Source organism: Phoca vitulina, unplaced genomic scaffold (assembly GCF_004348235.1).
Source record: "Phoca vitulina isolate PV1807 unplaced genomic scaffold, GSC_HSeal_1.0 scaffold98, whole genome shotgun sequence".
NCBI lineage: Eukaryota > Metazoa > Chordata > Mammalia > Carnivora > Phocidae > Phoca > Phoca vitulina.
In genome coordinates, this window is record NW_022589801.1 from 1,622,620 (window position 1) to 1,635,432 (window position 12,813).

Genomic DNA, 12,813 nt, shown 5'->3' on the forward strand with positions numbered 1-12,813 from the left:
AATATTGGCTTTTATTCTAAAAATATTCAACAAATATTACATGCCTACCGTATGCAGGCCCTGAGCTGATCTCTATAGTATAGCCAAATAAGACAACCAATGTTTCTACCCGAGCACAGTTTACCATCTCATGGAGGAAATAGCAATTTAAAAAAGTCCTGGTTAAATGCGACAAGTGGAAGGTGCAGAGTGAAGATGCAGGAGAGGCCCCTAAGCCAGTTTCATTTGTCAAAGAAGGCTTCACACTTGGCTGTGAGAGTTAAGACCCAGGGACAGAAAAGGAGTTATGAGGTGAGGAGGTTGGGAGGGATGTCCTCAGCAGTGGGGGAGCAGGTGGGGGAGTTTAAGGGTCCAAGAAAGTTTGTTATTCTAAAGAATGTTTTGTGTGACTGGAGGAAGGTGTTAGCACTAGTAAAGGAAGTGCCTTGATTGATTAAGAAGTTGGAATGTCATCCTGAGGACAAGCAAAGGGTTTTTAGCAGAAGATCAAGTTTGGGCTTCAGCAGCAATGTGCAGAATAGTTGGAGAGGTTTGAGGCTGGGAAGGGTAAGAGTCAGTCAGGAGGCAAAGCCTGGATGACTATCACCCAGGTGGCAACAATGGGGGTGGATCCAAGGCTATTTTCAAAGTCAGGTAGATAAGACTAAGCCATGTGGGGCTCAGAGAGAAAAAAATATGGAGTGATTCCCAAGACGGAAAAACTGGAAGAGTAGTGAGGGTTCTGTTCTTTATAAGAACATTCTAGTCTTCTGACTCTAGAAAGCAAAGCCAAGGGATGAGGAGCAACATTTTTCAATTGCATTCCACCATTGGTACTTGTGCTTGGTGCCTTTAGTGACAATGTAAATTCTCATCACAGACCTGTGAGTAGGTAACACACCATCCAGCATGCTTATCTTCCTCCATTATTGATAGTTAGAGCATGAATCATGATGATGATGGGAGTATACTGCAGTAAATTCCAATTTCACTCTCAAAGCACGCCTATATCTTTTATTCCTTAACATCTTCTCTGACTGGAAGAGACCCTCACTTAGAAATGGAAAGAATAGTAAGACAATAACCTAAAAATATCTCCTCCTTAGTGGGATGTATAGCTTTTTGAGATTTGGACCTAATGTTTTATGAAAAAGTAGACAAAAAAGTAGAATGGAGCTGAAAAGGAAACCTGAATCTTAACCCACTTCACTGAGAATTTTAATTGACTCTTACTCCTATGTTCTGTGCCCGGCCACATCTGTCTGGGCCGAATTGTAAAGCAGTGTTTGGCTTTGTCCCCAGCTCTTTGTTTCGTTCATGACTTATGTATGGGCTCTTTCTTCTTCTGGAACACAATGCTGTTTTGGTTTTCAGTGTTTTCCGGACCAGCATCAAATCTGTCACCTTGGAAATGAAGTATTGAGCAGAGAGGTTGCCCTAGCAACTCTTCATTACAAGATGCTGACTGGCACTTTTGGTTTCCAATGGACCAGATAATTTTACCTTAGCTCTTTCAAAAAGATTAATTCATTGCCAAGTCATATAAAGGATAAAATTGTTTTAGTTATTTGATGAATCTGGAATTCAGAGTTCTTTATTGCCAGTTGCTTCAAAGAAAAGTGAAATAATTCAGGAACATTAATCTGTATCATTGGAAAATTTACATAATCAGCATCAACATCATGATGTTCTTTAATAACATCCCATCAAGGCTTCCTGCTTTGCCGTAATCTGGGTTCATTAGGCACATAACTCTGTGGTCAGATACGCTGGGCTTGCACACTAGCTCCCATCATTTACTTCTGACAGGCCATGGCACAATCCCATTAATATAGTACATGATGAGCCCTCATTACTGGGTTTTGAACAAAGCATTTGATATCATCAAAGTATTGTATCTAAAAGTTAGAGCAACTTAGTGAAATTGCTATTCATCTTGTCATTTAGCTGACAAGGAAGTTAGGTGCAAAGAGGTTAGGGATGCTGTTAAGGACAAGCATTTTGTTGCTGTCATATATAGTAGCATTGAACATAACGAGATTATGTATTGATAGAAAGGCTTATCTTAAGTAAAAATTTAAAAGGACAGTTACTACAAAAGCTATATATATTCACTGTGTATAAAAATTAGGAAATACAGATAAGTGAAAAAGAAAGAAACAGTAGAGTCATAATTCCACCACTGATGAATCATTTTTTTTTTAAAACTTTTTTTTTTTTTAAGATTTCATTTATTTGACAGAGAGAGACACAGCAAGAGAGGGAACACAAGCAGGGGGAGTGGGAGAGGGAGAAGCAGGCTTCCCACTGAGCAGGAAGCCCGACGCGGGGCTCGATCCCAGGACCCTGGGACCATGACCCGAGCCAAAGGCAGACGACTGAGCCACCCAGGCGCCCCCACTGATGAATCATTTGGTAGTTGTTTGACCAGACGTTTTTCGCTACATATGTATCCTTTGTTCTTTGTTTTTGTTTTACCAAAATGAAGTCAAACTGAATATACAGTTTTGTGTCTTCATTTTTACTCAACAGTCTACAGTGAACATTGCTCCAGGTCAACAGATGTTTATCTTCTACAATTAAAGTGTTCACTAAATTGAAAAGAACAATCGTTTCTTTTCTAAAAGTTTATATGAAAAATGTGGGACATAGACTACTCTGTAGTAAGTAACATATTTTCTTGGGTTTATGAATGATCTTGTTGACACACTCGTCCTTTGCCAGTTAATTCTGTGGTCCTGCTTTCATTTGTTCTTTGGAGACTGGAGATGTTCCAGTTTGAAAGCAGACATTTAAGCTTCTGCACTCAGCAGTTTGTGCATCCGCACTGTCCATAAAGCCACCACATCTGTGTTCAGAGTTACCCATGCAGGATTTGTGCAGCTCTGGCGTTTTCGTTACGCACATCCCGTCAGACCTCTCCTTGGCCAATCTGGCAGCAAGCTCTGGGATATTTGTTGGAAGAGCTGATTAAGTTGAAAAAAGTGAAATTGGTGAACTAAGCCAAGGTTGAACAATAAATATATAAACACCAGTTTCATACTCTTTTCTCATTTTCAAAATGTGGGGTTGCTGATAAACACAGAATGTTGTCAGGAGGAACTCTACCTGTAGTATGACTTTAACAACTAATACCTGTGCATACAGTTCTGTATTCTGCTTCCTTCATTTAGCATTTGTTATGAACATACTCCCTTGTAATGACCATATTTGGATGAATTTTTAATGGTTGCACTAATATTCAATAATATGAACTACTGCAATTTATTTAAATTAGTCCCCCATTAGTGCACAGTTTACTTGGAATTTTAACAAGGCCTATTTACCTATGTCTTTGTTATCACTTAAGAGCAGTACATTAAAAAAAAAAAAACTTTGCCAATTGCTGTGTGAAAATGGTATTTCATTTTAATTTTCTGTTCTTTTATTGTTTCAGAATAGTTTTCTTATATAAGCTAAATCTCTCAAAATCTTGTTCACTTTATTCATATTTCTAGCAAATACCTCTTAAAAAATAGCAAAGATTACATTCATCCCATGCCTCAATTACCAAGAATTCAAATTTGGTGGAATCCAGACTTCATTATGTTTTATAATATAGATAAACAAACATTTTTTGACCCTTGACCATTATTTTTAATTTATATATAGTTTTAGTTTTTCAAATATTTAATAAATTGTTACTTTGTACATGTATTATGCTAGAAAACTAGTAGGTTTTTTTGAAAGGAATAAAGAACAGCAGAGTTTGGTAGAAAGAAAAGGCATGTAACAAAACCTGCAATTCAATGTATATATCAATATAGGGACTGAATGAGAAAATATGTAGAGAGTGCTTAATGCTTGGCAGAGAGTAAAGGATAAACACTATTACCATTATTGACAAAACTATTCTTAAATACAGTGGTTGCTTACAGGTCTAACAATGGGAAAAATTCTAACAGAATCAACCCAAATTAGCTGTCTATGAATTCTAGCAATTTCTTCTTTCTTTATGGTCGATGACTCTCTCTCTCTCTCTCTTTCTTTCTGTCTCTCCCCCATTTATCTCTCTCTCTCTCTCTCCCCCCCCTTCCCTCCCTTTCTCATAGTTAAAATCTTTCCCCACAGGGTATGATTATTAATATCAATTTGGTAAGGCTTCTTTAGGTTAATCTCAAGAGAATTGAGGTAGGTGATATCATGAGGCTCTTTTTTTGTTGTCAAATATTGTCCAAGAGGGTCTCTTGATTTTCATTATGAGAGGTAATAAGTAAATCATTTTCAAAGGAGATGTGATCAGGTTTTATTCCCTTTCAAACAAAGTTGTCAGTTTTTTCATTAACTGCACCCTCCTCCCCACATGCTTCCTTGCAGAAGCTGGGCGGCCATGGTTCTGATCCCTCAAGTCCTATCAGAATGCCCCTTACGACCTCATAGTCACACTACATTTGACATCATAAAGAGAATATCCCATGGGACCTCCATGTGACCACCATGTTGTAAAAACTAAGACCACAGACTGAAGGTGTGGAGTATGACTTTGTCTTTCCCTAAATCTGCATGCAGAAAGGAATGAGAGTGGGTGCACAGAGCCAAATTTGAACTACTACCACACTGAAGTACATGATGGCCACGCAAGGCATGAGATCCAAAACCACAAAAGAGGGAAGTAGAACATTAATATAAGTGTTATCATGTTGCTAAATATTTTATGGTGTTGATTTGCATTTGGGCCATATGTTGGCAAACTTGGAGAGCTATTTATAGACTTCTAAGGGGGTGTTTTTTCCAGAGGTGATAAAAATGTAAAGGTCTTTGATTTTGTGGAGATTGATTTCTTTTTCCTCTGAAAGTTTTTGTGATATGTAGCTCTATTTTGAGAGTTGTGGTGGTTGTTTTTTTTTTTTTCCCCTATTACTGCAAGCTTCATTCAGTGTTCAAAGCCCAGTCGACTCACCTTTTAACCTACTGTTCTGGCCCCTTCCCTTTGACAAAAGTTGTTCTAGAAGCCACATGCTGAATTCCTGCTCCTGACAAGTAGTGAGGTTTGATTTCATAGCCTCTTCATTTCTTTCTCTTATGTTTTCTGAATCTTTGCCTATTTTCTTGTTTGTTTTGGTCTTGATGTTTAAATTAAAAAATTAGTGTATGTAACCATCCATTTCAATGTCCTTTTTTCCAAGATAGGTTTAAAGTACTTTTTCCTGTCCATTTTTTCTTATGGCACTTCCGTATGTTTTTGTACTTTTACATAACTGTTACTTCTTTGAACAACCTAATCATAATTTTAATTATAATTACTATAAATTTTTGTTAGATGGCTCATAAGATTAATTTCTTCTCAACTGAATTTACAATCTCGTTGATTTTCTCAGCCATCATTTTTGCATTTTTTTCATTGTAGATTTTGGAATTTTAGTATAGATTAACAGGATTATTTTAATCTGTATTTTTCTTTCTCCAGTTTTGCAGTTGCCTAAATCTATCCCCTTGTAACCTCCCCCCCCCCCCCCCCCCCCCCCCCGCGTTTAGAGCTCTCATTCCTCGGTGGTACTGGAATGTGATAGATTCAGAGGGTGGCTTGGTATAGTTCTTGGTGGTGATGCTACATCAGTGTCCTCTCTCAGTTGGCAGAATCTTCTTCAAGGGTGAGAGGCCCTCAGACCAGTACTGGCTTCAGGCCCGCACTGAGCCTGACTTGGGCCCTTGGCGTACAAACACTCATAGTCCCACTTGCTCTCCAGGAGTTGTGCACCGCGCCTCCACCCCACCCCCCCGCCCCGCCCCTGCTGTCCTTAGACACAGAGACAGCAAGTCCACAACTTCAGCCCTGCTCACTTGTTCCCAGTTCCATTCAACTTTTGTATCTAGAAATTTATCAGCCATGCATCTGACCTTTTTTTCTTTCCTTCCTCCTTTCCGTTCTCTGCATTTTTTTTCTTAAGCAATAACAATTCAATTTTTGTATAATTTTGGATATAAGAGGGAACATAAAAGCATGACCTATATCATCTTGATTGAAAGTAAAAATTTACTTCTCAAAAGCAATTCTCCACATTTTCAAAATGCCTACATGCTGTTTATGGTTGGAATCATATATAATTTTGAAGCAATTTTATAGCTTGGCATTCTGTTAGACTTTTCTTTTTTGTTTAAATATTAAGATATGGAATATACTTTTTTATGAATATATATTTATTCATTTACCAACAAACATTTGTTGAGGGCTCTAGGTAATGGGAATACAGTAGTAAATAAGACAAAGTTTCTACTCTGATGGAGCTTATATTCTACTGGAGAGAGAGAGGTAACATGCAAAGAGGTAAGTATATAGTATTATAGGTATTAAGAAGATGGCATGGAATCATAGACATACCCAAACCCAAAAGTAAGCACCAGGTGCAAGCAGAAAGACTACAAAAGAAGCCCTCTCTTTCTGGTAGTCTGCTGTTCTTATAGAATGTGATCACTAAGGCTTCTCTCTTTGACATTTATAAGAATCTCTTATAAACTGACAAGGAAAATAGTCCAAAGATGTTAAATATAATCAGATATTTTCAAGAGAAAATAAAATGTAAAATAAATATATGAGAAAGATGTTTAACCCAAGTAGTAATTTACAAAGTAGCAACAAGGTGATCCTTTTACTTAAAAATTGCTCACTCTCATCAGTTTGACAGGGGCTTATGAAGATGATACTTGTTTCTGACTAGGAATTTCCCAAAGCTGTTGTGTTGTGTGTGTGCATGGTGGTGATTTTAAAAATATATAGTTTTAAAATTGGAAGAAAAAGATTAGCAATGATATCTCAGATTCTTATTTTTTTTCTTTGTGATTATCCGTGTTCTCTAATTTTTCTGTAATTATACTGGTTTTATAGTCATAAAAACATGCCATATGGCTCTGTAGATCCATTTTCAAAGGCACATGTTAACCTATCAGCTGACGCCTTCCTTTGGTATTGCTGTGCAGGTGTTCCCTCTGGCACATGTGTGCAACACCACCAATAAGATGACATTAATTAACCCCCAAGGAGTCAAGCTCAATATCTACAAGCAAAAAGTGGAACAGGCCATTGAGAGCTATGAAAAGTGAGTATTATTCCTGGCTGCTCTTTAATGGCTGTGGAATTTATTTGTTTGGGCTTGTTTTCTCTTGTTTTAGCTTAGATTTTTTTTTCTTTACCTGGAGCAGCTACTTAGTGATTGCCCCGAAGGATTATCAGCAGTAGCGGCTACAAACAGAGGCGCTTCCTCTGTGCCAGGCACCTGAAGAAGTCCAACAGAGTTTTAAAGGAACCATCTTCCCTCTCCAAAATCTATAGAAATCTCACGTTTCCCTGAGATCTTTGACGCTTTCCCTGTAGCAGAGTGAATTTGATCATTTCGACACCTAAGATTTTGTAAAGTGACTAATGAAACTCCACAATAATGAGATAATGGAGATAATGTAAGTGTCTCCTACTATGTAAACCATTTTTTCCCCAGATCAGGAGGATGATCAAGTTGGCTCCAGTGAAAGTTATACTCTTAGTCACTGTCTTAGTGCTGAGATAGGGGTCTCTTTTCACAAGGGCAGATGCCCGGTCTCACCCTTGGCCTAGCTCTGCGGTCTCCTCCCCACCCCACTCCCAGCACTTTATTAAGCCTCTGTGCCTAGCACTTGAACTTTGAGCATGCCCTGCTTCTCCGGGCAAGCCTTTCCTTGGTTCTGGAAGCTGTGCAACTGGGTTTTCACCTACCACCATGTGGGTGGGAGGAATGAAATAAAGTACATGAAAGTTAACGATGTGTCCTAGGCAGCGTATGCTGGTCTGTTGTCATTTTGCAGTGTGTCTAGTGTGTGTTTGAAAGAAGCATAGAGCCTGACTCCTGCCATGTGGGGTGCACAGTCCAGTCCAGAGGCTGGCCTTTCCCCACCATGCCCGTCACAGGCCTCTGCAAATCTCCTTTCACGGGAGCCTTCTCCTGCCCTCACCTAAGAATGGAGGCTTACATGAGCTCCTTCGGCTGCCTCCAGGCTCCTCAGGACTTCTCTGAGTCTTTGTCTGCCCTTCCTTTCTCTTGCAGACACAAAGAACTATGCCAAGGCTCACTCTGGTCTGTGGGCCTGAGGCTTTGCTCTGTAGATTTCCCCCCATCCCCTGCACAAGGGGGCTGCCCCTCCACTCTGCCTCTCCCTCTGCGCCAGGCAGGCCTTCCCTTGCCTCCGAGCAATGCTGCCCCTCTTCGTGTCCTCCAGCTGGCCTCTTTCATTCCTGATTTGCCTCAGCTCCAGTGGCCCTCCTCCAAGAGGCCTTTCCCCAGTGACTCCACCAGCCACCTTGCCTGTAGTCCTCAGAGGGCTCACAGCTTCTGCACAGGCCTGGCTCTCCCCTGCAAGGATGTCAACTTCCAAGGGCCGGAGCTTGGCAGCCTTGCTTTCCCCCTTATCTCCTCTTGATAGCAGGTGTTGCTATGTATGTATTTGACTATTGGAATTTAATTTGAATCTGATCTAATTCATGTTTAGTTATTAAAATTCATCAAATTCAGTTATTCAAAATGTATCATTCATATTATAATTGAATTTGCTTGACTCAGTCAAATATTTGAGTTCTAGAATTACCCGCTTTGTGAAAGCCTGTTGCAGGGCCACAAGCTAGGGCTTTGAGGTCCCCATTCTGGGTTTCATTTTTGATTCTGATGTCTACTTTGCAGGTCATGTAACAATTGCAAGCTTCAGATTCCTTATTTACAAAATCTATCTCCGGAGGCAGTTGTGATGGTTATGTAAATTATATATAAAGAGCAATTAATGTTAATTACTTATCCCTTTCATTTCCTGAATCTGCTAATCCTAAAATAACAATAAATACATAGAGTATAATAGTCACACAGCTCTTCCCCCTACATTAACCCTTTCCCTTTCTGAAAACAGGGATCCCTCCTTCCCTAACAGCAAAACCAAAATACAGACATAGTGATTTGGCCCACTTCTTACTTCCAATGAGTGAATATGGAAAAACCTTTTGGGACCCTTAGAGAAATGCATATTGCTATTATTAATAGTAATATTAATTTTAATATGATTAGTATTATTTAAAATTCAATATCATTGACTTAATATATGATATTAATGTGATGTTTATATTAAATGAATATTTAATATTATTACTTAATATTAATATTAACATTAGTATTATACAGAACAAAACTTCCTGATCTTTTGCATTCAATAGTTTTTAAGAATTTTGTTGGTGTAAGTGTCAATTCCCTTTTCCATCTTGCTCCACCTTTCTAAAGATACACCTACTATGAAAAGTAATTAATGAAACTGGGTTTACTCCCACTCCGTCCCCAATATAACATTTCTAAGGAGTTTCCCATCACAGGTAAGCCAAATAAAACCCTGAATTTGTATGGTTAGCAATGACCAGACAGTTGGGAACCTCATAGCCCTTTGGCCAAAATAGTGACATAAACTAGCTATGTTGGTCACACTTACTGGCTGTGTGTGGGAGTCCTTCTGTTTAATATTTTATGAATCGAGATAGCAATTTTGGCTTTGTGTGTCTGAGTATAAACTTTGAGTGAGGGTTGGCAGGGCCGGCTGGCTTCTGGGGTCATTTGTCTGCAGCTCATTTTGATTTTGAGTGTAAGGTCAAGGTTGCAGCCATCAGATTCAGAGGAGAAGCATCAGTTCTAACCTGGCTGCGGGGCCATCCTTAGTAACCTCTGCATATGATCTCCAAAATGATCTGCCTGCTGGTTAGATTTCTGAAGCGTCATTAATTACAAGTTGCTTTGCAAATTCTGGCTATTCTTGGCACAAGTAGATTTGTCAACTAGAGGTGTAGAGAGCTAGTGAATACAACCCCTCAACCAAATTTCACTCTCCTAAAACAAAAAGAAGAAAGCTATGGTTGGTAAAATCCTTGAATCAAGGGTGGACCAGCCTCAGAGAGGCCTTCATGTCCCATAGCCTCTCGGCATCCCACAGGGATGGCCCTCATCCCACACCCTTTGTGGCTTTCCCACCGTCACCTGGCCGGTCAGTGGAGCTGGGATCGACATTCTCAGCTGCCCTCAGTTCACACCCACCCACTTTTTCTGCCCTCTGTGCTTTGAAGTATCTCAGTATAGATGGAAAAAAGGGGGAATAACAGAGGTTATGTAAGTGTGCTCTTAGAAAAGTATTTTCTAAAAGATTGAATTAAAATTAGCGGTCTGTGTGCTAGCTAATTGGACCCACATTCACTAAGCTTTCTCAGTTTCCAAGCCTCGCCCATCTTCAGAACCTGGAAGGAATAAACACTGAGTTATTCCTGGTCACTTTATATGTACATCTCAATCCTCCCAACACCAAGGTAGGTGGTGTTATCCTTGTTTCAGCGATAAGAAAACAGAGTTTCAAAAAGTTATATAACACAGGATCACACAGCAGCAAAGTAGAGGCATTGAGATTTGAACCCAGAGCCATGTGGCTCCAAAGCCCTTGGCCTCACTCCCAGCCTCCCTGCTACATACTGCCTCTACTTTCAAGGTTTAGGTTTAAGGGGATTTTTAAATGAAGTTGTATTTTTGTTTTTGTTTTCAGAGACGCATATACACACAAGCCAAAAATGCATCCTATGAATCCTTTAAACAGGTCTTAGGAGCCCTGCTTATAGATACGTGAACCACATAATTAAAAATAACCCAATTTCCAAATAGGTCCCAAGGAACTCAAAGCCTCCAAGTGAGACAGAAGCACTGAGCTGGCTTATTGCCTGCTTCCCGACTGTTTGTATCACGTACAGAGCATTCACCCGTGTCAGACAGGTTCGCACACACTGGTTCACTGAGTCCTCATGGCAACTCTAGGAGGGAGGTACCATTATTATCCACATTCTACAGAGAAGTTGGCTGCTGGCCCAAAGTCTCACAGCTAATAAGTGGAGAAGCCAACTGAGCTTTGGGCCCAGGCAGTCTGGCTCCAGAGCCTATGCTCTTCACCGCGTGCCAGACCCCCTTGCCACGGTCTCACCAGGCTCGGAAAGAGAGGTCAGGCAGGGTAACACCCCGAAAGTGTTCTCAAAGCCCTGTGCCGCTGATGCTGGGTCCAGTGGTTAGAGAATGCCTCCTGGAGAGGGGCAGTATTCTCCCAACTCATTTTATTGAAGCTTGTTTTTTTCATGGAACACCAGCTCCCAGCCGCCCGGAGCCAGTGTTCTGTGCCCTGCACTCCAGGAAGCCTACTTTGGGTAATGATGTAGTGGTACAGAACGGGGGAACAGGATGGGGCCGGCACCTCCGCTAGAAGCATCACTGATTCATAACAAGAAAAGGAGCTGCGTCTACCCCATAGAAACCACTGGCTTCAGCCTCCTCCTTTCCTCTCTCTCCGCAAACATGTTCAGTGATGAGCTTCAGAAAGTTTCAGCGCTGCCACCACCACCAAGCTGTGATGGGTGAGCAAGGCACTTCATCTGTTTGCCCTTCTCAGTGACCTTGTTTGGAAAACAAGCAAGTCAGGCTCGTTGATCTCTAAAAAGTGTCCTGGTCCTATTATTTATGACTCTCTTCACACCTTTTTCTCTGAAAATCCAGGTCTAGAAGAATGTCTCTAGAAGGTAAACTAAGGGCACGGTTATACTTTTCCATAGGGAGAAAATCAGTGAGTGTTTAGAGACTTCATGCAGAGAAAATAACAACCATTTTGTTTACTTCCATTTCTTAGCCTGGGTTTTACCTGACCGAGCTGAGAGTTGTGCCCTCCTTTAATATTTAACATGACTGCTACAAAGCCATGAGGTTTCCACAGTGATGCCGAGGGAGGCAGATCCTCCTATCCAGTATCTTTAAGCAAATGGCAGTGACATGGTCCAGTGCGGGTGTCCCTTGGCTCGGGATCTGCCCGCAGTGCCCTTCAGAGCCTAGGATCAGCCTTTTGCCATGAAATGAACTACTGCTACTAAATGATTATTGTTTTTTTTTAAATAGGCGCTTGAATAAAATTGTTTGGCGAGCATTATCTCAAGAGGAAAAAGAAAAGTAAGCCAGTTTCTCTTCACTTTGTTTTATCTTGGTGAAATTCACATAACCTACAGTTAACTTTTAAAGTGTACAGTTCTATGTTATTTATTCAAAATATTGTGCAAACCACCACCTCCCTCTAGTTTCAAAACCTTATCACCTCAGAAAAAACACCTTGTACCCATTAAGTAATCCTTCCCCACACCTCTCTCCCCCTCTGGGAACTACTAGTCTGCTTTCTGTCTCTGTACTTTCCTCTTCTGGATATATCATATGAAAGGAATCATATAATATGTGACATTTTGTGTCTGGCTTCTTTTACTTCCTTTTTGTAAAAACTTAATGTTTCCAAGTTGTAGCATACATAAGTACCCTTTTTATGCCTCAGTATGGATCCATTGTGTGTACATACCAGCTTGTTTATCCATTCTTCCATTGGTGGATATTTGGGTTGTTTCTACCTTGGGCCTATTGAGAACAATGCTGCCATACACATTCATGTAGAAGTTTCTGTGTGGACATATGTTTTCATTTCTCTTGGGAACATATCTAGGTGTGGATTTGCTGAGCCACAGGGTTATTCTATGTTTAACTTTTTGAGGAACCACCAGACTTTTTCAGAGCAACTGCACCATTTTACATTCCTACCAACGAGGTATGAGGGTTCTTGTTTCTCCACATCCTTGCTAACGCTTGTTATTTTACTTTTTTTTTTTTTTTTTAAATAACTAAAGCCATCCTGGTGGCCTGGTGGGTATGAAATGATATCTCCTTGTGGTTTTATTTGCATTTTTCTTTTTTCTTTTTTTTTTTTTTAAAGATTTTATTTATTTATTTGACAGAGAGAGACACAGCG

General features: G+C 40.1%; 1 protein-coding gene across 1 annotated transcript in view; it reads left to right on the top strand.

Annotated features, from left to right (window-relative positions):
- Window positions 1-12,813, top strand: part of VWA3B (von Willebrand factor A domain containing 3B) — a 213,728-nt gene that overhangs the window by 157,865 nt on the left and 43,050 nt on the right. The window contains exons 20-21 of the mRNA XM_032397359.1: window positions 6,934-7,052; window positions 11,925-11,975. Coding sequence (XP_032253250.1) covers window positions 6,934-7,052; window positions 11,925-11,975 — 170 coding nt within the window. The remainder of the gene's footprint in view (window positions 1-6,933; window positions 7,053-11,924; window positions 11,976-12,813) is intronic.